Source organism: Prosopis cineraria, unplaced genomic scaffold (assembly GCF_029017545.1).
Source record: "Prosopis cineraria cultivar Desert tree isolate PC_DT_omini unplaced genomic scaffold, ASM2901754v1 PC4, whole genome shotgun sequence".
Classification (NCBI taxonomy): domain Eukaryota; kingdom Viridiplantae; phylum Streptophyta; class Magnoliopsida; order Fabales; family Fabaceae; genus Prosopis; species Prosopis cineraria.
In genome coordinates this window covers 3,595,387-3,619,340 of record NW_026555335.1, presented here as the reverse complement: position 1 = coordinate 3,619,340, position 23,954 = coordinate 3,595,387, and the positions used below count along the sequence as shown (strand labels likewise).

At 35.0% G+C, this 23,954-nt stretch overlaps 3 protein-coding genes and 1 pseudogene across 3 annotated transcripts; 2 read left to right on the top strand and 2 right to left on the bottom strand.

Annotated features, from left to right (window-relative positions):
• Positions 1–3,568: 3,568 nt before the first annotated feature.
• On the bottom strand, positions 3,569–8,569 carry LOC129309834 (folate-biopterin transporter 1, chloroplastic). The gene is made up of 9 exons (XM_054951568.1): positions 8,247–8,569; positions 7,327–7,568; positions 7,038–7,102; positions 6,789–6,951; positions 5,630–5,778; positions 5,290–5,544; positions 4,990–5,158; positions 4,807–4,899; positions 3,569–4,203 (listed from the first exon to the last, which is right to left on the bottom strand). Exons 1-9 carry the CDS (start codon positions 8,479–8,481, stop codon positions 3,898–3,900), a joined length of 1,677 nt encoding a protein of 558 aa, XP_054807543.1. The 5' UTR covers positions 8,482–8,569; the 3' UTR covers positions 3,569–3,897.
• A 1,940-nt stretch (positions 8,570–10,509) lies between these two features.
• Positions 10,510–12,028, bottom strand: LOC129308089 (pre-rRNA-processing protein TSR2). Its single transcript, XM_054949087.1, has 4 exons — positions 11,797–12,028; positions 11,607–11,698; positions 10,970–11,063; positions 10,510–10,834 (listed from the first exon to the last, which is right to left on the bottom strand). The coding sequence occupies exons 1-3, from the start codon at positions 11,969–11,971 to the stop codon at positions 11,004–11,006; spliced, it is 327 nt and encodes a 108-aa protein (XP_054805062.1). The 5' UTR covers positions 11,972–12,028; the 3' UTR covers positions 10,510–10,834; positions 10,970–11,003.
• Positions 12,029–12,566: 538 nt separating this feature from the next.
• Positions 12,567–13,597, top strand: LOC129308358 (late embryogenesis abundant protein D-34-like; annotated as a pseudogene).
• Positions 13,598–19,324: 5,727 nt separating this feature from the next.
• Positions 19,325–20,664, top strand: LOC129310053 (transcription repressor OFP12-like). The gene has a single exon (XM_054951889.1). It carries the CDS (start codon positions 19,473–19,475, stop codon positions 20,067–20,069), a length of 597 nt encoding a protein of 198 aa, XP_054807864.1. The 5' UTR covers positions 19,325–19,472; the 3' UTR covers positions 20,070–20,664.
• Positions 20,665–23,954: the final 3,290 nt, after the last annotated feature.

Genomic DNA, 23,954 nt, shown 5'->3' with positions numbered 1-23,954 from the left:
TTCCAAAACATAGAATAGCCTGTCTGGTTGGCCTCCGGCAATTCCAGTGGCCACAAAACAAGTGTTTCCCGATAATGTCTTAGGGTCATAGGCTAGTCCAGATTAAGATCACCATGATATCAGAAAATTTCTCATGTGATTCTGGGAAACTGGATATGATGCTAGGAAATCAGTCTACGTCTCTGCGTTTCTTGTTGGACCAAACTGTATTTAAAGCTTTCAGATTCATTTGCCTATCAAACTAATGGCTGAAACCCTAAAGTTCTGATCTTGCTTTCCCAGACGCCAGCAGAGTTTTCACTCTGCTCTTGTTTGTTTCTGCTATTACTTGATTGTTTTGTGTATAGTTTGGTTATGATGTGAATCTAATTCCTCATGCAACAATTTTGTAACCACAGAATAGTTCAACTTGACATTAGTGCTCACATGGCAATGTCCTGTTCTGTTCCATCTAAAATGGCATTTGGATTACTCCTCCTGATGTATATAACTAGATTTATCTTCTATCACAATTTTCTTTAGCTCTATTACTATATATATTATTCTTGACTTCAAGGGGTCAAACAATTCTCACATGGGTTTTGTTTGGGAGTACGTTGAAGAATATGTCTGTTTTACAGAAATTAATGCCCTTCACATGGCAATTCACATGCATTTTCTTGCACTTACGGATTCTTAGTTTCTTATCTTCCCACTCAACGACTCTCTCATTTCCCATCTATTATACCAATCATTTAGTACCTGCTATACCATACTATTCTGTCTTAATATTATCCTTAACATTTTATATCAGGCTGAAATGAGTGGATAAGCTTCCATACAGATAAGTTATAGCCACAAACCTCCAAAGCAATCATCATTTTTGCTTTAATCTCTTTCTCCATCATCACTAGCGTTCTCATTGTCTTCGGAAAATGATAAAGGCGGCAACCACCGCCATTATCAAATGAAAACTGGGTTTGCACTTTGGAAAAGGCATTTGTAACACTTGTAAAGAAGTGATGCTTTAAAGCTTATATCTTTCTTCGATCTTTGCCATTCTCATTCTTTATGACTGTATCAGAAATAATATCAACATTAATATTGTTCCTGAACTTTTCTCTGATTGTTTGATCGTTCGAGAAAATTAGTTTCATGACAGTTTGAGAAGCGTTTTCCAAAATTTTGTTTAAGGCTGACTTTAACAAATAACTGGAAAAAAAAATCTAAAAAAGATGACAATCGCTTTTATTGAACAAAATATTGTGGGCATTCATAATGTAATCAAAAGATCTGTCTAACATCATTGATTGTTTAGAGGTGAATCTCTGCTATATTTTATCAACTTGGCTATCATGTTGCCAATATATATCCTCAGTAAGAAATCAAATAACCAGAAGGTTTTATTGGTGATGGGATTCTGAAAACTTCTATATTTTTAGGAAATTCTTAGATAGATTTATTCTATTGAAAATTCATGAAGAAGCTAGATTGTGTATATATGAATACACTTCTCAGAATGATTCGCCCCAAATATTTATTTATATTTTGTCACGTGGGGCCTATTTTTGCCAATACCTTCAGATAAATCAGACAACTAGGATCTGTTATTAGCATTTGCTTTAATTTACCCCGCGTGGCGTATTTCTTTTAATGCTTTCATTCCCCCCAATATGAAAGCTTTTTGCACAGAAGAATGTCAACCGGTATGACCTAATCAATTTACATTTAGAGTCCCATGGAACAGAAAAAAGGTTCAAAGTGAAGAAACGCCAATAAACTTGTGGCTGGCATGAACTTTCGCTTCAATCTATGAGATTAAATTAAGTGTGGGGGGAAAAATAAGTGAGAAAACAAAGTGAAAACAATCACCGCAAGCGCCAGCTGGGAATGATCTGGCTGCCAAGGGGTTTTTTCTACAGCTTGCATTTGTTGGTATTGATAAAGATAATGATTTTGAATGAAGCAGTTGAGGTTATTCAATTATGAAGCCAGTTGGGGTGCTTCTGAAATGACCAAGTAACTAGCAGCAATCCATTTGTACCAGAGAATAAAGCATTCTGCAGAATGGAATTAGAGACACCAAAGATTGTTTACTGAGAAAGATGACGATGACTGGAAACAGGCAGAAAATCAACGAGTTCGAAGCAAGAGCTTTTCAAGTCATCTGGTTTTGGATGAGAATTGAGAAATGCAATATCTTTTCGCACAATCACATGGCACCTGAAGTGTAAGCGGAAGACAACTTGGTTAATGTTTAATGGTTTTAGAAGGGGTCAATTCAAGGACGGGACACATCCCCATAGTTGTATTCGAGTTTCGGGAATTGGACATGTACTTGGTAAAAGATTGAACCCACTTGACAGAGTGCTGCGATCAAGTCTGGGACAACGACAAAGCATTGGATGAATTGTAGGACCCACCACGTGCACCGTTGAGTGTATTGTCCACCTGCTGCATCCGGAGCCCTCTGAAGTTCCTTTTCCCGTTCCATGCATCTGTCGTGTATGGACATTGTCTTATCTTTCTTTTTATATATTTATTTATAGTTATTGTTATCCTTATCCCACATAAATCCTGTGCTCTCCTTTTTTTTTTTTTTTTCCTTTTGTTTTATAGGTGGAAGCGGATTAGACTAAGGGTAAGAGGATTGGATTTGGAGATATTAAATTTACGTCAATGATCAACTTGCCTGAGGTTAATTGAGAATACATTTCCTAACACAATTTTTATTTATAAGATTCAATTCTCCGCCTTGCTTAAAAGAATTGAATCCCTTTCACTTAATCTAATCATTATTGTTTTTGGTAAACCATTGTTGCTAAATACATGTCAAGGTTTTAGTTGGAGTGTTTAATGGTTGGATTTGATTTGATCTTAGACCCAAAACAAAATGGAGTTGAACCAACCACTTTCAGAAATTTGCATGTTTTATTGGTTTGGTCTCGTGGTTAGTTTAGTTGGGGCTGGATAGATATGACTCATGTCAAATGAAGTTTTTGCAAAAAAACTATTATCGGTAAATTAGATTACATTTATATCTACTTTTAAATTTTTTTTTTCATTTAATAATCCAATCTTCGCACAAAATTAGTTTTACTTGAAAAAGATTAAAAACCTGAATCTTAAAAAAAATTAGACAAATAATGTTTTCTGAAGGGAAAACAAATTTGCTTATAACATAAAATTAGTTTAACCTGAAAAAGATTAAAAGCTTAATCTTAAAAAATAAATTAAGCAAATAATGTTTTCAAAAGGAAAAACATTTGCTGACGCTTATCAATATAATTTATATAATCTATAGAAAATGATATTATTTTACAAATCAGGAACATAAATTTGCAATTCAATTCTTACATTTTGTGTAATATACAGAAAATGAATAGATTAAAACTATCGGTCTAGCTATAGATTTAGAAGACAGACCCCGCCCGTGGCCCCAGTTACAGGCCGAGTAAAAGTTGTCATCCACGAAAGCATGCATCTCCGATTGAAGTATTCTACATTTTCACGTAATTCATGCGCTCATTGTACTACTACGTGCAGTTCAGGGAATTTGGATATGAAAAGAAAAACATTAGATATCAGAAACTCATAACATGTTTGCATATTATTATTATTATTATTATTATTATTTTGTTCTAATTAATCGCTGAAAAAGACTAAACTGGGCTCGCCAAGGGGTGAGAAGGGGAGAGGGAGAAAACCACACACAGTTGTCAGCTCAAGGTGAACTCTGTTATCGTGTTCATAGAGGCTTCCAAAACAAGCATGGGCAAAAGCAGGACCTTCTTTAGCAAGTGACTATGTACAGATTTATCTCTACCTTCCTCTCTGGCATGTAAACCACCAGTTGAATAAACAAACGAAGACCAAAACTGGGCAAGAGCTTTGGCAAAAATGAGCAAGCCATCAGAATCAATTAGACTTCATCTCAATGTCGTCGTCGTCATTGTCCTTTAAGTTTGCATCAGGGTCACCCCCAGGAAGGAGGCCAAGTAGAGGCAGAGGCAATAATGAGCTAAGATTGCAAAGGATGATCAAAGTAGCCAAATTATCAAATCTATCCTTGGTAATGCCGAATATTTGAGTCAAACCAGCACCTATCAAGCCCCCAAGAACGCTCCCTCCATTAGATATGGACATGAGAGTTGCAAAAAGTGTTGCCTCCATCCCCTCGGGACAGAGTCTTGCTGCTAGCACAAGAACGGGCATGAAGGACGCCTAAAACAGACATGTAAATTAGATGCAAAACAGATTTTGCACTAACAAGAAAAGTAATGGTTAATTAACAAATCAATAGAATAAAGCAAATTTAATGTCCTGAATCATGACGTTTCTATCATTATGTCCAAAATTATATAAAGGACTGGTACAGCTTTTTGATATATTACATTGGTATTTACCTTAGGACCCAGAATCCCCAATAACATGAAGTCTAAATTGAAAGGTGCGTGCTAATTTTGGGTACCTCACCCCCCCCGGTTAAGTGGTTTGTTGATGATCTAACCATAAATATTAAATATGTTGTTAAGGCAAATTTAAAAATTTTAAGGACTTGATAAATTGCTCAATAGCTAGTTTTGCTTTTTTTTTTTTTTTTAACATTGAACTGCACCGTCAATGCCGAACTAGGACTAGCTTCAGAGCAAAAGCATCTCTCTCTGGTGGCAGAGGCATGAATGAAATACTCATTTCTGCAAGAGAGATTGCTTATGTGCAAAAGTGATGCCTAATTCATGACCACGATCATGGTAGAGGAGGTTAGTTAGATCTCCTTCCAGAGCAGGTAGTATAATAAAATCAGTGAAAGCACATAATGATTACCTGACTCAAAACAGTGAGAATTAAAGAATCCCCAATTGCAAACCATTCATCACTAATGCCAAACTTCCGGTTTAGTCCAGTAACCAGGACAATCTAGCAATAGAAGAAAAAGAAAGCAAAACATATTAATAACAGTCAGTCCGAATTAAAAGTATATGGACTTGCTTGAAACATACCACAAACCTGAGTCATCCCGAGAGCTGAACCTACAACAGTAGTTGTTAGAAATATTTTTCGTAAGGATACATTCTTCAAAAATCCATTGTAGAGTCCAACACCAAGCAGGGATGCAATTGAGGTAACAAGCTTAACACGACCTAAAAATTCTGGGGTAAAACCAAGGGCATTTGTGCTGTGATGAATCAGAAAGAAAGATTGTGTAAGATCAAAGGGAATGCTATGTCCTGGCAAGCAAATGCCAAGAGAACAAGAAACTTGGTCCAAACATGAGAGATTCTGATCATATTTAAAGGCTGCACATACGTAAAATAGAACATAGCAGAGTCAGACTGTGGAGTTGCTTGCCACAGGAAAATAAACAAGGTGGGAAGAAAAACATTGGGCCGTCGCACAGCATGCCACAATTGAACAATATTCTGTTTTGAGCTTTCCATAAAATCAGGATCAGCAAAAGGAGGACTCTGGCCCCTTGCAGGACCAAGCATGGGTTGTTCTTTTACAAGAACAGCAACTGCAGATGTTATCAGTGGAAGCAATGCTGTGACACCAAAAACAAACCTGGGGACATCCAATTCTTAGGAGTTAAAAACGGTACTAAAATTACTAAGCAGAAGTATCTTGACTCACAAACTTCTATAGGTACCTTACACCATAAGTTTCCACCAGAGACCCACTGAAGTAAGCGCTCACAATTCCACCAAAAGAAGAAGAACCCCAACATAAAGACTGAAGAGATCCTGAGGTACTTTGTGATTCACCACGTGCCCGCTCCACAACCATTGAATCTACAACCTAAAACCACTTCAGTGTCTAGCATCATTTTCTGAACTGAAAAAATTGAATATTGAAGAAAATAGAACACTAAATCCATAGTTTGGGAGACATTGGGGGACAGATTGAAATGCTTCTAAAAGTGAGAGCAAGGAGTTTGCAAGGGGTTAAGAGGAATTCAGAGTAATATGGGAAGGGGCAGGTTCCTCAAGCCATAAGTTCACAATAACTTAAGAGTGAAGTTAATCACAAAATATCTTCAAGCCATATTTGAACTGTGCAATTTGTTGATTTATTTGTCAACTCAAAAGCAGTTCCAGTGGCATGCATATTTAAACAGTATTGCCAGACACCAGCAGGTGCAATTTATATGAACTTAGAAAAATAAAATCTTAAATTTCTATTCCAATATTCAGCACTAACACTTCCACGTCTAAGTCAAAAGCCTTCATAGTGCATCCACAATATTGCGGTAATTAGAAAAACAAAAGAAACTATAGCCAACTTGGATTCTCCTGATTAGAACATAGAAGTATATAATCATAAGAAGTACACTCAGGAATTGGCAGTGGAGAGAATGAACCAAATGGCAAAATAGTGGAAAGAGAAGTAAATGAAATTCTAAATTAATTTCAATAAGGAATAAAATATTTAGAGTACATTATTTATTAGACATTTACTTTTTGCTAAAATGATAATTGTAAAGATTCAGTTTCTTAAAATTGAAATATTAAAGAAAGATTAATGATCTAATAGTGAATTCAAAAGCTTCTCCTGCAAAACCATCCAAATCGAGGAAACTTAGAAATATGGAGATAGTCACTCCAAAAAAAGGAAAAAATGAAGGTATAGAGATGGGATAACCAGCCTTCCCCAGGCCCATGACCTTTATATGACCAACAGGCTTGTTGATTACATAACATACCATCTACAGCACGTGTAGCTGAATAGGAAGTAAAGTGTCAACGTAATTAAGCAATTCGGGGAAAGGACATCAGAATTAAGTCATTAACTAAGCCGGATAAACTCACAACATCTGAGAAGGCGACAGAAAGAGAGCCAATAAGTATGCAAAAAGCAGCACCATATTTGCTGTCAACAAAAGAAGCCATCAAACTCCATGAGAGAGCACCAAGAAGCCCTGATAGAACTAAGTATGACCTTCTTCGATACCCAAAAAGTGGGACAGAATCACTGCATAGCATATTATAAATAACTTAGATGCAGGAATCCTAGTTCCGTTAAGGGCATAAGAAAAGAGATACAGTAAAGCTTCGCACCTAATAAATCCATAAAGGGGTTTGATAAGCCATGGTAATGCAGAAAACCCGGTAATAACAGCTGTCTAGTCAGCCATGCATAACTCGTCAGTCATACAAGTATAATTGGTTGAAGAAAATGAAATAGGGCACAATTTTCACGGAAGCACTATCACTTTTTGGTGTCAATTTTTAGACCAAGCAAAGGCTCATATATTATTAATTAGAACTTAGATAAAAATAAGTACAATTCATGCATTTAAGCATGAAATTGTCTGAAGAATACACCGTGAGCATTAAGAACACATACCTCAGCAGGATCCAGATGTAAATCATCTTTTAAGTAAAAGTTGACGGCCAACCTTGCAAGTCCCAAAACACCTTGAACAAAATATACCATTGCAACAGCAATATTATCTGGGGATAAATCCACCCCAAACAATTTTATAGTGCCCATACGGTATCTATTTTTGTGAGGAGCAGTTTTACTTGTGGGAGGCACCTCTAGTTCTAGTTCTGCGTTCGTTGTTAACAAATCCCCTTTACTTGCATCTGGTTCAATCATGCATTTAGTCCATCAATGGTAAAAGAAAAATTTTGCGGAACAAAATGCAGAGTATAGTAGTTTAAGAGTGAATGAGAGAAAATAGCATCTGGAAGGGGCAGCAAAAATTGGTCATTGTAACGGGAAAAATTGATTATCCAATTAAATCTTTAGAGAACATTGTAACTTTGCGAGTAGAATTATATAATTCAAAAGTTTAAAGTTCCATTTTAAGCTTCCCCTAAAATATCGATACTTCCCTTGATTCCCTTCTTTTGAGGGTCGAATTCTTCAAAAACATCTAGATATTGTTTTAAAATGCAAATCTACACAAAATAATCCAAAAGCGCATCACCAGCCTAACAATTTATGAGTTATCATCACTTGTCAGGCCCTAAGCTATGCACTGACACCTTCATGCACTGTTAAATATAGCAGTAAAGGAACAGCAAAGTAACATCTTATGCAACCTCTTCACTATTGCCTAGCAATCACGGAGACTCACAACGTATTTCATCGCTAATTCAAGCATCATTTAAACATTTCAAAGTTTAAAAGCAAAACTTGCAGTAATCTTAAATTAATCATTCGCGAACACGAAAATGCTGGATAAAAATGCAAAAAAAAAAAAAATTACCAGGTATCCAATTCTGAGAGGAGCATTAAAAAACGAAAAAGAAACTTACAAGTCCTAGAAGCTAAAAAAGGCTTGTCATCATCATAAAGCCGAAGAGAGGATCCCGACCTCGAAACGGAGGCAGACATAATAAAATTTAGCAGCTTCCGACGCGCCTTCCGATGGAATCCTCTAAGACAAAGTTTCCGGCGAGTCACAAAGAGCAAAGGAGAGGAGCTGGTGGGGTAGAAAGCTGGATTTGTGGAGGGTAAAAATGAGATTACGGAGGAAACATGAGCATACATTATTAAATTATTTGGATTTCGCAGCCGAAAGCCTCAATGAAGCTCAGAACTTCGTCCGTCTTACTTTTCCACCCTCCACAGCACGGAGGCTATTTTATTTTGTTTCGCATTTTATTCTTTAAAAAACTTTTTTTTCCCCTTTCCTTCAGTTTGTCAATTGAAGATTAATGGAGTAGCGATTATGTGTGCATAAAATCTGAAATTCAGTGTACAATAAATATGCTTGAAATGTTTTAGATGAATCATTAGTTAAAATTCATTTGATTAATGTGATATCTGAGATAATGACATCTATTTTATTTTGTTTGCAATTTTGATTTTGACTTTGTTGTTATTGTGGTGGAGTGCAATTAAGTTATTGATATGTGTAAGAGAATCATAATAAATTAAGCGGCGTCTGCTTGAAACACGTCATCGCCTGCAAAGGATTGAACATTGTGATTTTTTCCCACCACAAAGCCCATCTAAAAATTATCGTTGGTTTCTTACCGAAACGAAAACATAAATTGGGCTATGATTTAGGCCGACAACATTGAGATTTTTTACTTTGGCCCACCGACATCTAAAGTTTGATTGAAGGTAATTGTACTAATTGAAATACCGACGAATGGGTTTGCCGTGTGTAAGTTTCAATCACGACAAATGTTTGCTCGTTACCTTGTGCATGGCCTTGGGAGGCTTAGTGCATTGATGATAATTGCAATATTTGTTCGAATTAGTGTAGAGCAAACTTGCAAAAATTGTTAATGAATCTTAGGATTTGTTTGTTTTCTATTTTTAAAAATTATTAAAAAGATGTAAAAATGTAAAAATTTGTTTGGATAGGTGTTTTCATTTGATTTTTTTTAAACTGTTTTTTTTTTTTTTTTTAAATAGCGACAACTTTAAGTTATTTTCATTTTATTTTTCTTATTTTTAAAATACATTACATTTAGTTATTAAAATTATAGTTACCTTGATCAATTTCTATTATTAATCATCATTATTAATTGCCTATAACTATCACTATGATTCCATTTTTAATGTTAAAACTGTTTTTAAATTGACATAATTAAATAAATTTTTATTTTTTTGTTTTAAAAATAATTTTAAAAATGGTATTATAAAATAATTTTTAAATATAAAAATGAAAACAGAAACCAAACAAGTCCTTAAATTCCTTGGGTCTTCATTTCTGCCATTCTTAGGAGAGAATAATTTTTTATCATATTCATAAGATGTGTTATTAATTTTTTATTACAAATTTTTTTTGTCCTTTTTAAATATTAATGGAAGAAAGTATATTATTAAAGGGTTAAAATTAACTTTGTACAAGGTTTTATTTTAGTTCATGAATTTTATAAAGAACATTTTTAGTCTTTTAATCCTAATGTTATTAGTTTCATCTCAAAAAATTTTATATTGAACTTTTAAATATTCATAAAATATTGTCAGATGTTGATACATTAGATTTAATTTTTTAGAATAACAATGATTGATATAAAAAATAATCACTTAAAACTAATAGTGTTAGGGTCAAATGATTGAAAGACACTTTATAAAATTAAGATACTAAATCAAAAATTTATATAAAATTAAAGGATTACAAGTATACTTTGGCCTTGTTAAAATATTTATATTTAATAAGAAAAAAGTTAAAACTTCATTAATTTTTTTAAAAAAGTTAATTAGTATTTATAAATTGAACCAGAAGGCGGAAGGAGTATTAGATTCATCGGTAAATTTGAGATCAATTATAAGGAAAGATGTGGATGGATTTAAATGCATTTGACCTTAATACTGCATATTGATGATTATGTTTATATTACCTTCACACGTCTGGGCAAACTCAATCTACATGTGAGTTTGGATGTTACTGAATGAATGACAAAATTCTTAATCCAGTATAGGGAACTACCGCAAATCTGCAATTCTCCTGTCACTTTTTCGTCAACAAATTCAACCGATTCGATAACCAAAGCAGTCTCTGGGCATGTAATGGAACTGCCCGTTTTACCCAGTAATGATAATATATCGCTGGAAAGGTACTGAAATAATAACTGTAACATTAAGCTGTTAGTGAATTGAAAAAAATGAGAACAATAACTAAACAGAGGATCAATTTAACAAGGAAAAAACAAGAGAGCAAGCGAGTCTTCGTGGGCCCATAACACTTCACGTTTTTTTCTTTTACTAATTAAATAAATTTATCCTACCATTTAGTTGTTAAATACAAAAGTCTACTCATATATATTATTAACAAATTTTTGAATCACTGAGCAATCTCCTAGATATGAATTTGAGCTGAAAGTCTCTTAATTTCGTTGTCATCAATATCCTCATTCAGCAAAATCTTACTTTCATTACTTGCAACCTGTGTCAATTGCAAAAAGGTATGATGTGAATGATCAATACACAAATTCACGTCATACACACAAGTGGATATATAAAAATTAGAGGTAGAGACTAATTATGAATAATAATTAATTAGTTTAATACGCAGAGCTACCTTTGAGATCATTATTGGAAATTTCTCACAGAGATTAATAAAATAATTGGCTGTGCAGGTATTCTTCGTGGATGATTACCAACTGTTCTGCTACCTGCTTACGGGAAAAAAGGTTATGATTAGTATAAGGGCTTCAAAGATAACCACTGTTCTCCTGGCTCAACATATATCAATGCTTATACTTCTAAGTATTGCTTTAAATAACTAGTTTTATAGGTTCTAGCTGCGCAGTGTCTGCTATAATTTGACAAAAGTTAACTAAGCATAATTGGTTATTGTTGAACAGATACATATACACATCGCTGTCTAGAGAAAAGGATCTATGAATGATGCTCCTGTATACTTCATGGAACACATTGTTTTAGTTGAGTTCAAACCATAAATAGCTAGATCGGATGGATACAATATGAAATTTTCATATAAACAATAACCTATATAGGTGCGACATTCGTCGATGTCTCTGATCTTCAGGTTTTCAATGTTTATTGTATCATGTTATTTGGTGCTTCATATCCACATGTACCCCAATTTGACAATTTATGAAGGGAATTGATGAGAAACGAGATAAAGCTAATTAGAGGAACAGGTGTACGTAAAGGGTGTTAGATAATTTAGCAGACGGGTTATATAATAATACCTCTTCAATGCTGCCATCTTCTATGTCGGTATTAAAAGTGAGCAACATGGATTCGTGGAGCAGACTTTCCAGATCCTCGAGACGAACAGGTGCTGCAAATGGTTTAGAGATAGAGATAATTGAGGTGCAACATGAAGAACTGAAGCGATGTAGGAAGAAGAAAATGACAGAGAAGATAGAGATGTGTGACCGGAGGATTTGGAGAGGGAAGAGATGAGATGAGAAGAGAGGTGATGGAATTTCTGGACGGAATCGGAGCCACCCCACTGATTCTGCACCGCCAGCTGAAGCCCATCCCAACCAGAGAGCACCAATCTCACGCCTTCCTCCAACCTATTTCTACCTTCTCGCTTCCCCGATCCCATTTTCGTCGGCCGAGAAAGGAGAGAGATCGATCCACACAGTCCGCGCAAAAACACACAACCAAAGGGCCGCGCACAAACAGAGAGCATATATCTCTATATATAGTTGCATGACGTGGGAAAGAAAAAGGAGCCACGAAATTAATTATGATCCAGGGAGAAGCTAGACCCGTGGGAATTCGTAACCGAACCATATTATGTGATCGCAAGTAAATTAATTAAACATGCATATGTCACGTTTGTAATTAGATTTAAATTATTCATGTAGGTTATTGGGTTGGCTTAGAATGAGGAGAAGTATCTTGAGTGCTCCCTGGTGCCATTGCATGGCGCCAAACTCAATCATTTGTAGGGCGCTGGAACAACTTAATAATGCTCGGTCGATACCACGTGTAACATTGACGTTCCAAGTGTCATGACAGGACTGCGCCGTGTCTCCTTGTTGACACTACTGTTCTCTTGCCATGTTTCTTATGGCGACACGGGCTCTACTACATCCTATATTTAAATCTCTTTAGCTCAAGCGCAGCTCCCCAAGCCATATTGGAAACGTTCGCCTAGTCGCAAATTATTCTCTTTTCAGGCTGAATCCCAGAAAATGAGCCAGGAACAGCCGAGGCCCGCCCACGGGAGTCAACACCCTATCAAAGACGTTGACGTTTTTCACGTGTCCAGTGACCTCGCCAAGAAGCCTGTCGCACCGGAGGATGCTGCCCCGATTCAGAGTGCAGAAAAACCAGGGTGCTCGGACGAACCCAACCCGGAGGACCCGCCGCGGTTATGCAGTCAGCCGCGACGCAAAACGAACGTTCATGCCTTGTCGGCCACCAGGACATTAACGATGTCACTGGTGACATAGGTGTCACCGTTACTGAGACTCGAGCTCCTGGAAACGCATTGTAACTGAATCAGTTGCCGGACAGGCTAATTAGTTTTTGTCTCAACCTTTTTTTTTTTTTTTTGCGCACAAATTCTATATTGTTCATTTTGCAAACAACAAATTCGTCGCAACACAAACTCCTTAGAGTTACAAATTAGTCAACAACAGAAATAATCCAAATGAATCTCTTATTTTCAAATCGATTGGCGCGTTTTCGTTCATTTTCTCCAACTAAAGCATTTATTCAAGCATTTTTGTGGATAACGTCCGCGTTGCGTTTCTTATAAAGGTTGTGGGGAAGTATGTTGAACCGACGCCGTTTCAAGCGGGTGACGCGGGGGCAATTCGAGAGACCGCGGTGACGATAGGGGAGGCACTGGAAGCCGCGGCAGGGAGGTGGGCGATAAGGCGGTGGAGCAGGGCGACGCTGCCGCAATACAAGCGGCGGAAGTGAGAGCAACGGTAAGCAATGCTATGTCAGCGGGAGGGTTGGCAACCATGGCGCAGTCGGCGGTGGCGTATAATGCGGGATGTTGTCGCGACGAGGACAAGGTGAGGCTGAGCGACGTGCTGAGGGATGCAACGGGGAAGCTGGCTCCGGATAAAGCGGCCACTCGGGAGGATGCGGAAGACGTGGCGATCAGTGCAGAAATGAGGAACAATCCGAACACGGGAAGAACTCCAGGCGGCGTTGCGGCTTCTGTGGCGTGGCGGCAGCGGCAAGGCTCAACGAGAACATTAACATGTAGTAATTGCAAAGCAGGCCCTTAGAGACGAAAGTGTGATGTATGACTATGATATTGACAAAAATAATAATAATAATTCACACTTTAGAGATGAATGTAATTAAATACTTGAAAGTAATATATATCACGAGAGGGAAGTGATATGTGGCAATGTTGTAGTATGTGAAATGCAAGTGTATGAAGGTTATCCTTAGTTAATTACGCGCACGCGCAATGTTTTGATGGAATATGAGTAAGCACCGTAATGTATAGGATGGAAGGAAGGTGTCCAATTTTATTCTCAATTCACGTCTTCATGAAAGCAAATAAATGCTCATATATATATATATATATATCAGTCTTGTTAAGACGCTTTATGTTTTATTTTTTTTTTTTATTATGAAGCTTTGATATGACTTATTCTTCTGTACATTTGTTGTTTTCTGTGACTTTTAATTCAAAAAATAAAAGGAAGGAGGGAGGTCAGGAGAGAGAGATTCCGAAGGAGTGGGAGGACAGTGAGAAAGCACATGGGGTGATGACAAGGGAGGTCACCCGTATGAGCAGTGCTTCAAAATATCTTGCTTGTTTCGTTTTTTCAGTCCTCCTCTACTGTATCGTCCTTCATCCTCCACTCTTCTATTCAATTTATTGAATTCGCTTCTGGTCTTGAATTGTTTGTTTCGTTTGGCCTTAAAATTCATTTCACGTAGCTTGTTCAGTCCGACTTTAGAACCATTTTATAGTCAATAATCCAGGTAATAATCACTCTGCAGGGGGGAAAATTGTCCGTGCATCGTTGGTGAATGTTCGATTGTTAACGATTTATAGTTAATCTTTCCCAAAACTTCGTCTCTATTTTATGATTATGAACAGATTTTCCTCCTTTTCCAAGGCACGCCAATTAACAGATATTTTTCAACCGAAATCCATGATCAGAGTTCAGAGCTCGGTAACCACTTATAGTCATCGCGCTACACCAGATGGTCGAAAGAAACACAGCCCCGCACCCTTTTTTGTTCCCCAATCCTCCCCACCCCCATCCCACGCGTGCAACGATATAGTATGTTATTGGATATTGGAACTATTTTTATTTATTAAATAAAAAGACAGGATAAGTGACTTTTTTTATGACTAAATAATTTTGTGAAAACCAAGTGCACGTGTTACTGCTAATAATGGTTTGAACTCCTTAAACATTATTTTTTGAATTTAATTTTTGAAGATGTGTATGGAGAGCATTTTTTTAAAAAGGGCAACTCCTTAAATAACTCAAATTCTTCAAGGGACTAATCTCATGCTTACTGATTGTGAAAATACTCTAAGGGAAAAAAATAATTTTGTGAAAAGATAGAGATAATAATAAAAAAAAACTATGCAAAGGGGGGAGGCCTTGATAAATTCAACTAAAAAATTGGATAAGAAGGGATATGAAATTTTAATGAAAATTATAACATGCTCATAGAAGTTGAATATTGAAATTGATAATTTTTTCCATATAACCAATAATAATTTCTAAAAGTTAAATACCAACTAAAGTTAGATCTGACAAAAAAGATTAGTCCTTCATTAAATGACAAATCAAATTTTAAATCATCATTGAGAGATATGCCCCTATTTAATGGAAGATTATATATCAAATATGATTGTCTTGATTAGAATATAGATATAAAATAATTTATTCTATTTTAAAATCCGCTATCTGCCAAGTGTAATCAAATATATATAACAATTTGTTCTAGTTTATAAATTGATGATATATACCTATACAAATTAAAAATCTAAAACTTATATTTGATTTTGAATTTGCTTCTTCCATATATGAACATCCTTATTTATTTTAGAATTTACCATATATACATATTAAGAATATAAATAACAATTTATTTATTTTCGTGCAAATTATTTTAGAAATACTACTATGGGCATATAATTGGGGGTTTGAACCCAATTCTTACATATATGTAGTAATTTAGTTGATAAAGGTATAACAATGGCTCTCGGTATCTCAGAAAAAATATTCTTTACTATATATCAGTATAACTTAATCTTACTTACAAAAAAAAAAAAAGAAGCAAACACTTGTTTTATTCTTATTCAGGTTATTTTAGAATTTAGTACCCTCATGTACTTAAAAATATAAACATTATCTTATCTCATCATAGAATGTTTTATCTTATGCAAATTAAAATATAGATAACCACTTGTTTTACTTTATGATTTGATGTCTCGCATATATTTAAAACTTTGTTGACCAGTGAGCATAATTTAAAACTTAAATGATATATTTTAGGATAAAGGGGCAAATATACCAATAAAGTGGTTAGTCAGGAGTATCCAACATCCTAAAGTGAGAAAAAAGGTAAAAATATTCAAAACGTTACATGAGTGAGTGTAAAAGTGACTAGACCATTAACTTTAACTTAATGCCGTTAACTTTGATTGTTAAATATTGATTGTGCATGTTACGCGTCAATCTTTACTGATGTGGACTAATAAAGAGGCAAAAATATCCATGAAATCATTAGCTAGGAGCAAAAACACCCATAACGTTATCAGAGTTGGTGCAAAAGTGATCAATCTATCGAATCTCTTAAATGTTGATTGTTTAACTAAAATCTAAGCAAAAGTTGACCATTTTTTTGCTGAAATGGATAAAAAAATGTTCGTAGATGAAATTCTCTAGAGATTAATCGATCATTATATGAATATCATATGAGAAAATATCATTTTGACTGAGTATCAAATTAAATTACTTGTTTCTTTACAGCAGTGGTGAAAATTATTTGAAAAATTTGAACCTATCATAAATAAAATTGCTTAAAGTTGTGACAATATTTTTAAGATAGAGAGGCATAGGAGGTGTGCTCAGTCTCGATTTTTGATTGTGTACAATCTATCTCACACTAAGTTGAATCTCAAATTTTGTAGACAAGAAAAATTAGTGAAAAAGGAGGAAGGAAGGGGGCGAGATATGTGACGATGGAAAAAAACATATGGCATGAATTTTGAAGGATTAGTCCCTATTGCACCTACTAAAGTAACATTATATGTACTCATACAATGATATATCAACATCCATAAAAATTCATTTGGGAATATTTTTGTCTATATCAGTGAAAAAAATTGTCAACTTCTGTTTAAGTGTCAGCTAAACAATCAACATTTAATGAATTTAATAGATTGGTCACTTTTATACTAACTCTAGTAATGTTATGAGTATTTTTGCTCCTAGCCAACAATTTTGTGGGTATTTTTACTCCTGACTGACGACTTCATATCATTTTTGCCCCTTTATTACTCCATATTAGGCAAGACTGACAAGTGGCATGCGCAATTAGCATTTAACAGTTAAAATTAATGGCGTTAGGTCAAAGTTAATGGTTTGATCACTTTTACATTCACTCATATAACGTTATAGTTATTTTTGCCCTTTTTCCTCACTTTAGGATACTGGTTGCCCCTGATAGACCGTATGTTGTTTACACTCTAAAATAGCTAAGTTAACACTAATATAATACTAGTGGCAATTTAGGTCATTCTTTACCAAGGAGGCTAACTAACATTAATTAAGGCTAAATTAGTGAACTTAACTAACTAAGAGTTGATTGATTTTAGCTAATTAAACTAAGTGGACAGATTTAATTAAAAACCTAATTAACTGGTGAAGTGTAAATGAGAGTATTTTAACTCTTACTAAACAGAGTCCTAAGAGTTATGGGATGCTAGATTCCTTGTCTACTCTTTTTAATTAGGCCTAAGTTAATTTTCACTCTCTTGATCCAATTAAACCCCTTACACAATTTTGTATAAGTGTGCCTTCCTGACCAATTCAATTAACCAAGTCCTTGCACAATTTTGTACAAGTCCCTAATCAATTCCTTAATTAAGTACGAAGTGATCAAAATTCTCCTTAGGTTCCCTTTATGTGTAGATCAACCTATGATAAGTCTAATGCATAATTTTATACACAAGATATTTTATCAAGCACTAACCAAATATAATTATGCATAATCAATGTAAGAGACATTCAACATATATAACCATATATTTATATGAATTACAATGTATTGGCAAAAATTTTTAGCAACTACGCAAAGGGGAATCAAGTGAAAAAACACTAAACCAACAAGTTAAATATCAATTTTAGTTAATTAAAACAAGATATATTAATGCTCTTAATTTTAAGAACAAGATTGTATCAACTTAGGTTTAATGGAGAGTGGCCATAACCCCTTAAAGCACTTCAAGACTCCTCTAGCATCCTTCCCTCTTAGTACTCCTTGTAGATTTAGCCTCTAGTCATCTTGGAACCCAATTTAGCATAATCCTTTCACCATGGCTGAACCATACTCATGTACACCTTGAGAATTTTGAAGCCAAATCAAGAAAATGAAGCTTGAGGTTTGAAGAGTAAGGTGGAAGAAGAAGAATGGTGGAGTCAAATTAGGATTTTGATGGTTAGATCATACAATATGGAGGAGAGAAGATGAGATGGAGATGAAGAACATAAAGAACAGTGGAGAGGAAATGGAGAAGGGTGGAGGCTGAAAAATGAGAGTGAATGGAAGAATGAATGTTAAAAATAAAATTAAGATAGTTTGATTCAAGTTTAAGGTGAATGGGTTTAACTCTAGTGTTAAAAAAGGGGTGAGAAATGAGTTAGGATAACTTTATTATTTACCATGGTAAAGGACAAAAATTCAGATGAAAATGATTTGAAAATTGAAAAATAAGTTAGTTAAAGGTAATGGGCAAATTAAGAGAAAGAGTGAGTGGATTCAAATGTGGTACAATGTGCAAGATCATGTAAGACTTGACTTCACCTCAAAACTCAAGTGTTTTTGCCTTTTGACTCATTTATTACTTCAGTGCTAAATTCAAGTTGTGTAACCCTATACAAATAAATATGAGACACAAGATTAAAGTTCAAGCATATGGATAATAATTACATTTTTATTAAAGTTAATTCCTGAATATGTGGCACAATATAAATTAAATAATAAAAATTAATTTTGACATCATAAAAGAGGTTAGGGACATGCTATATAGCCTAAAAATTATAAGCCCACACATGCACAAAATGACCTAGCCTAAGTACAAAAAAATAAGTCAACCTAAACTTTGGCTTTCTAAAAAAGTCAACTTATGAAATTAATTACTCTCAATATAAAATAAATTTTAGAAATCCAATTAAACCATTGTTCTTCTGGACTAAAAATACATCTTGACTAATTTTCTCAAACATTTTTTCAGAAGTTCAATTTTATGACCAAAATGCCCATAATTCACAGAATCCTCTACTTAGGCGATTTCTCACAATTAATGCAATAAGTATGCAATTTGAATAAATATAACATGATTTTTGATTAATAATAATAAGGAAAATTGTGTAATAAATGTGAGTTATCACCTGGCTAACTACTTTATGGATATTTTTCACTTTATCCTATATTTTATTCCATAATTTATTATAACATAAGTTATTTAAAAATTAAAACCGAATTTACATTAATAAAAAATATGTTAAATTAATATAATAAAATCTAGATGATAACTCATTTTACCCTTTCGGCTTCCCTGTACATAATAAAATTATAAACAATATATTTTAAAAATGGATTCCTCATACATATATTACTTATTGCTACTACAGTACTGCACTACCTAACGGCCCACATTTACAACATGTATATATAGATAGATTTTATGTGTAAAATGCATGATTGCAAATTCCAAAATGAAGGCAATCCCACTTAATATCCTGATGCTTGTTTAGGGGCTGCATTATTAGGCAGACAAATGCGAGAGGGCAACCACTCTATCTATCTATATATAAATAATCACACCCAAGCTTTCTCTTGCTCTCTCTCTCTCTCTCTCTCTCTCTGTGTCCAACATGTTCTCCAAGCATTTTCATCTCTGCTTCTTCAAGCTCAAGTGCCCCACCGCCACACCACCCCGTCCCAAACACTCCTCCTCCTCTCCATCTCCTTCTTCCGCCTCCACCTTCCTTTTCTCCGACGATTTCTCCTCCGACTCCGACTCCGACTCTACTCGCGATCCTCTCCCGCCTGACTTCTCTTCCCTTTTCGCCTCCCATCGCTTCTTCTTCTCCTCTCCCGGCCTCTCCAACTCCATCATTGAGTCTCCCGACACTCGTCCAACCACCACCGCCCACAGCCGTACTGACACGACGATGTCGACGTTGTTGCCCAGAGGCGGCGGAGTCGGAGTGCCCAAGTACTCCCTCGATCCCTACGACGATTTCCGCCGTTCCATGCAAGAGATGATTGATTCCAGGGAATCGGTGGACGTCACCAGAGATTGGGATTATCTTTACGACCTCCTTTTATGCTATCTCGCTCTCAACCCTTCTCACACTCACAGGTACATCGTCCGAGCTTTCACCGACCTCGTCGTCCATCTCTTGTCCTCTCCTCCTCCGTCTTCCTCCCTACCGGAAACCACCCAACAACCACCACCACCACAGTAGCTTTTTTTGCTTTTTCTTTTTCGGGTGTTTGTATATTTATTGTAAAATTATTTTTCCCCCTTTAACACATCGCTGCTACGGATCTGAAGCGTCAATTCTACTACGCCAGTTTGGTATGTTTAGAATTTTACTACGTGCTATTCCGCTAATTTTTTCGAGGCTGAACTTTGATCCCTTGGTCGGATAACATAAATTTGCTTTGATGATCGATGTATATTACGTTTTCCAAGAGAGAAATGGAGTGGCGGTTGTGAAGCCCGTTGTGATTCTATATAGGCCCCCCCTCTCTTTTCCCTTATAAATTATACTTAGTGCTTGGTGAAGGGGATTGCGAATCCAGCGATGAAGACAAAGCAAAATTGTATTTTGAAGATCACAGTTTCACATAACCAAGGAGGCCTGTAGGAGAGAGAGAGAGACATTATTAGTATTGTCTCGATGCTGTATTATTATAATGTTTTCTCTATTATCACTTTGTTATGGAAATTAGCAAAACTACTCCCTCTATCCCCAAACATACCCATTTTTTTTTCAAGTCATTGTCCCCTTTTTATGATAACTTATGTTGAAATTTAATAAGATGTTTTATAAAATATTTTCACGTGTACTATTATATTTGATGATTTTCTCTTAGATCCTCATGAAATGATTTAACTATCATGAAACATTTAATTAGAAGTAGATTTTAGAAAAGATAAAATATTTAATTTGGACATAATTAACTTCTTTTGTCTTGATAAGTATATATAGTATATATATTTGTATATTGAGATGGAGGAAGTACCGCACTCTTTCTGAGTTTTTTCGAGTGAGACGGGAAAACAAAAGAAAAGGGAAAAGGGCTGTAATTTTGATGGAATTAATTGTGGCATTTTGGGAGGGGACAAACGAGAGGGGGTTTATTGTCCTTGCATTGTATTGCGTGGTCCTAGAATGGTAGTACTAATAACCAACTTGATGATCAGCCTTTTTTTTTTTTTTTTCTTTTTCGGTTGGGTCACAAACCTCTCCACGAGGGGCAATTAATTAGTATACGGGTATGAAGCAGGAAGTACAATGATTGGCTTTGTTTCTCCGAGAGCCTGTCCTTAAGAAGCAGAATAAGTTAATCTGGTAAGTCGACCGTTGGTCAGATATACTAAAACACGAGCAAGCTGATCAGTTGTTACATAGTGTGTGTGTGTGTGTGTGTTTTGTTTTTCCTAGAATAAATTTATTTTCTATATTTGTAATAAAAATATATATGACGTTCAAACATTAATTGACGTCCAAGACATCGAGTCAAAAGTCAATAATAATCAACGCTTCAAGAAGAACAACACCGACACAAATGCGCTTAAACAAAACGCTTTGCATTCACAAAATCTAAATATATGAAAAGAGACAACTCTTTCATCTCGACGAGCATGCGTTTTCTTGTCAATTTGTTATCTAGATTGCGTTACACAATAATTCTCCTGAGAATAATGGCCTTCAAGATGAATTGAATAGGTATAGATGTCCGTATAAGAAGAGTTCGGAAATCAAGTGTACTGTCTCAGGGTCCTGAGATGGGTGAAGTGATCAGGTCCAAAATTCCGAGATGGTCTATAAAATGCATAACACAAGATATGGTTGAAGAATTCATCAATTAATGAGCATTACATCGGGGGGATTAATTTAAAGGGGTGTGCATGGGATTTTAGTTAATTAATTAATTAACGCGGTACTGATTAATTAATTCATATAGGGGACACTCGGAGACAAACCAGATAGGATCCAAAGTAGAGCGTGTCAGCAGCTACATACATCAGAAAGGAAAATGGCTGTGAGAATTAGAATTGCAAATTACTAGTCCCGGAGGTTAGTACTAATATGTAATTAATTAGAGTTTTATTTGGTGGTTTAGCTGAGGTTGTAAGTGGTATACTGCTTGTCCTTATACAGTTGAGAAATTATTATTTGTCAAGACGTTCGTTTTCCTCATTAGCGTTGGTTTTAGGGAGGCATGGCTGTATAATTAAGGGAGAATGACATTGGAGGTCTTAAAAAGGGAAATTATTACAACATGGGTCTATTAATTTTGCTTTGAATATTTTGTTATTAAAACACGGACATGTTGTGAAAAGTTGAACTTTAACTTGTTGAATTTCTGAGAAAATCCTAATAAAAAAATACAAATTAACCTTTTCACAACAATATATCTGTATTTTTATAACACAATATCCTATGCAAAATTAATAAGTCTTTATTGTAATAATTTTTTTTAGGGCTTTCAATGTCATTCTCCCAATAATTAACCAATTTCCATTAAGTGTAACAGTGTAACTACTACCATACTTCTCATTTGGACTATTAGCAAGAATGTTCACCTATAATACAATATCCTATTTAATTTTAATCAATGATCAACGTCCACATGGAACTACCGAACACCTGGATCCATGAGTATGCATCTAATGCGTGAGAGAGAGAGAGAGAGAGAGAGAGACAGTGACTTGATTTTAATAATCGTATATAGTTAAACAATGAGCCTCTGATGATAGGGAGGCGCTTCATTTAAAAAAAAAAAAACTAGAGTTGTAAGAAAAGAATTAGTCTAACTACTACCATTTGTCTTAAGGAAAGTCTAACTACTACCATACTTTCATTTGGACTACTGTCAACATTGAGTAGGCTATCATTGGCCTGAATATTAATAATTTATGGGTAAGAGTAGTACTGATTCCAATTTGTTTTTTATGGGTGTTGATTTTTTGATTTGCATGTGCACCCAATATCATGGGCTTGTCCCATGTTTGGTTAAGGAGATTTAATGGGGACTAATTGGGTCATCAAGCATTGTAGGACCTTTTGTCATGAACTTTGTCATTAAGTTTTAATATTATTATATTTTCAGGACTCAAATTTAAGACCACTGATTGAGATAAAAGAACCTCTTACCAATAATTGATCTTGGTGTTTGGTAGTTCCATTGTTGAAATAGGATCTCAAGTTTTCTTATTTAGAAAATACTCACAATATTATTTAGTAAATAAAATATTATTTACTTCTTTGGAATATCTTTTGGGAGTCAAAAAAACTTAAAACTAGTTGAAAGATATCAACGAGTGAAAGATAAAGGGACACACTTGTGGCTTGTCCTTCTTTATGATGCGTGCTATAATGCGGAGGCTATGTGCCATAGGGTGCTACATAAAATTTGACAGTTCTATGCTATCATATGACAACACCTATGGCACTTTCGACGCGCCCCATTTCTCTGGCATAGGTTTCACTCCTAAATTATTTCTTATAAGAGAGTTGGATACCTAAATTTTTTTTTTTACTATTTCACACTTTTTATAGTATAAAGGTGTCTAAAACCCAAACTTGTGCCAAAAGTTTATGCTAACACCCAGTTTATACTCAATGGACCTAGGACTACTTGTATAACACCATATGTACATAATCATAATAAAATCCCATTTTCACTCTTCAACCCTTTAATATAAAAAACAGAAGTGGAAGTTTTAACATTTCATTTCATTAATTTACTTTTATAGTTATACATAATTCAACATTTTTACACTTACATTAGTATTTTAGCCCTATCATCAATAATCAAACTTAGATACCACATTCTGAGGCCCAAAATACATCCCATAATCATAAACAATGATATATTGTAAGTGTAAACAAAATGCATCCCTTAAATTGCAATATTCTATGCATAAAATAAATGAGTTTTGGAGACTTTAAAGTAGGAATAATAAAAAGCTTCTAAAGCCTTTTACCTTTTTGCACCTAAGTTAGAGCTTGTAAAATATTAAAAAAGAAGGGTGAGTACAACTACTCAGTAACTAAGGGATGTTCATCCTATGCAGTTGTATATTAATTGACAAAACATACGGATGAGAGTTGAAT

Bases quoted from the DNA above. Each gene is read 5' to 3' on its own strand.
- LOC129309834 (XM_054951568.1), bottom strand. From the start codon at position 8,481: ATGTATGCTCATGTTTCCTCCGTAATCTCATTTTTACCCTCCACAAAT. The intron at 7,103-7,326 runs GTATGTGTTCTT...ATGGCTGACTAG, and splicing joins TACATCTGGATCCTGCTGAG to ACAGCTGTTATTACCGGGTT. The intron at 5,159-5,289 runs GTATGTGCAGCC...GATTCATCACAG, and splicing joins TCTGCTATGTTCTATTTTAC to CACAAATGCCCTTGGTTTTA.
- LOC129308089 (XM_054949087.1), bottom strand. From the start codon at position 11,971: ATGGGATCGGGGAAGCGAGAAGGTAGAAATAGGTTGGAGGAAGGCGTG. The intron at 11,699-11,796 runs GTCACACATCTC...AACCATTTGCAG, and splicing joins TTCCCTCTCCAAATCCTCCG to CACCTGTTCGTCTCGAGGAT. The intron at 11,064-11,606 runs GTATTATTATAT...TCCCGTAAGCAG, and splicing joins AAGATGGCAGCATTGAAGAG to GTAGCAGAACAGTTGGTAAT.
- LOC129310053 (XM_054951889.1), top strand. From the start codon at position 19,473: ATGTTCTCCAAGCATTTTCATCTCTGCTTCTTCAAGCTCAAGTGCCCC.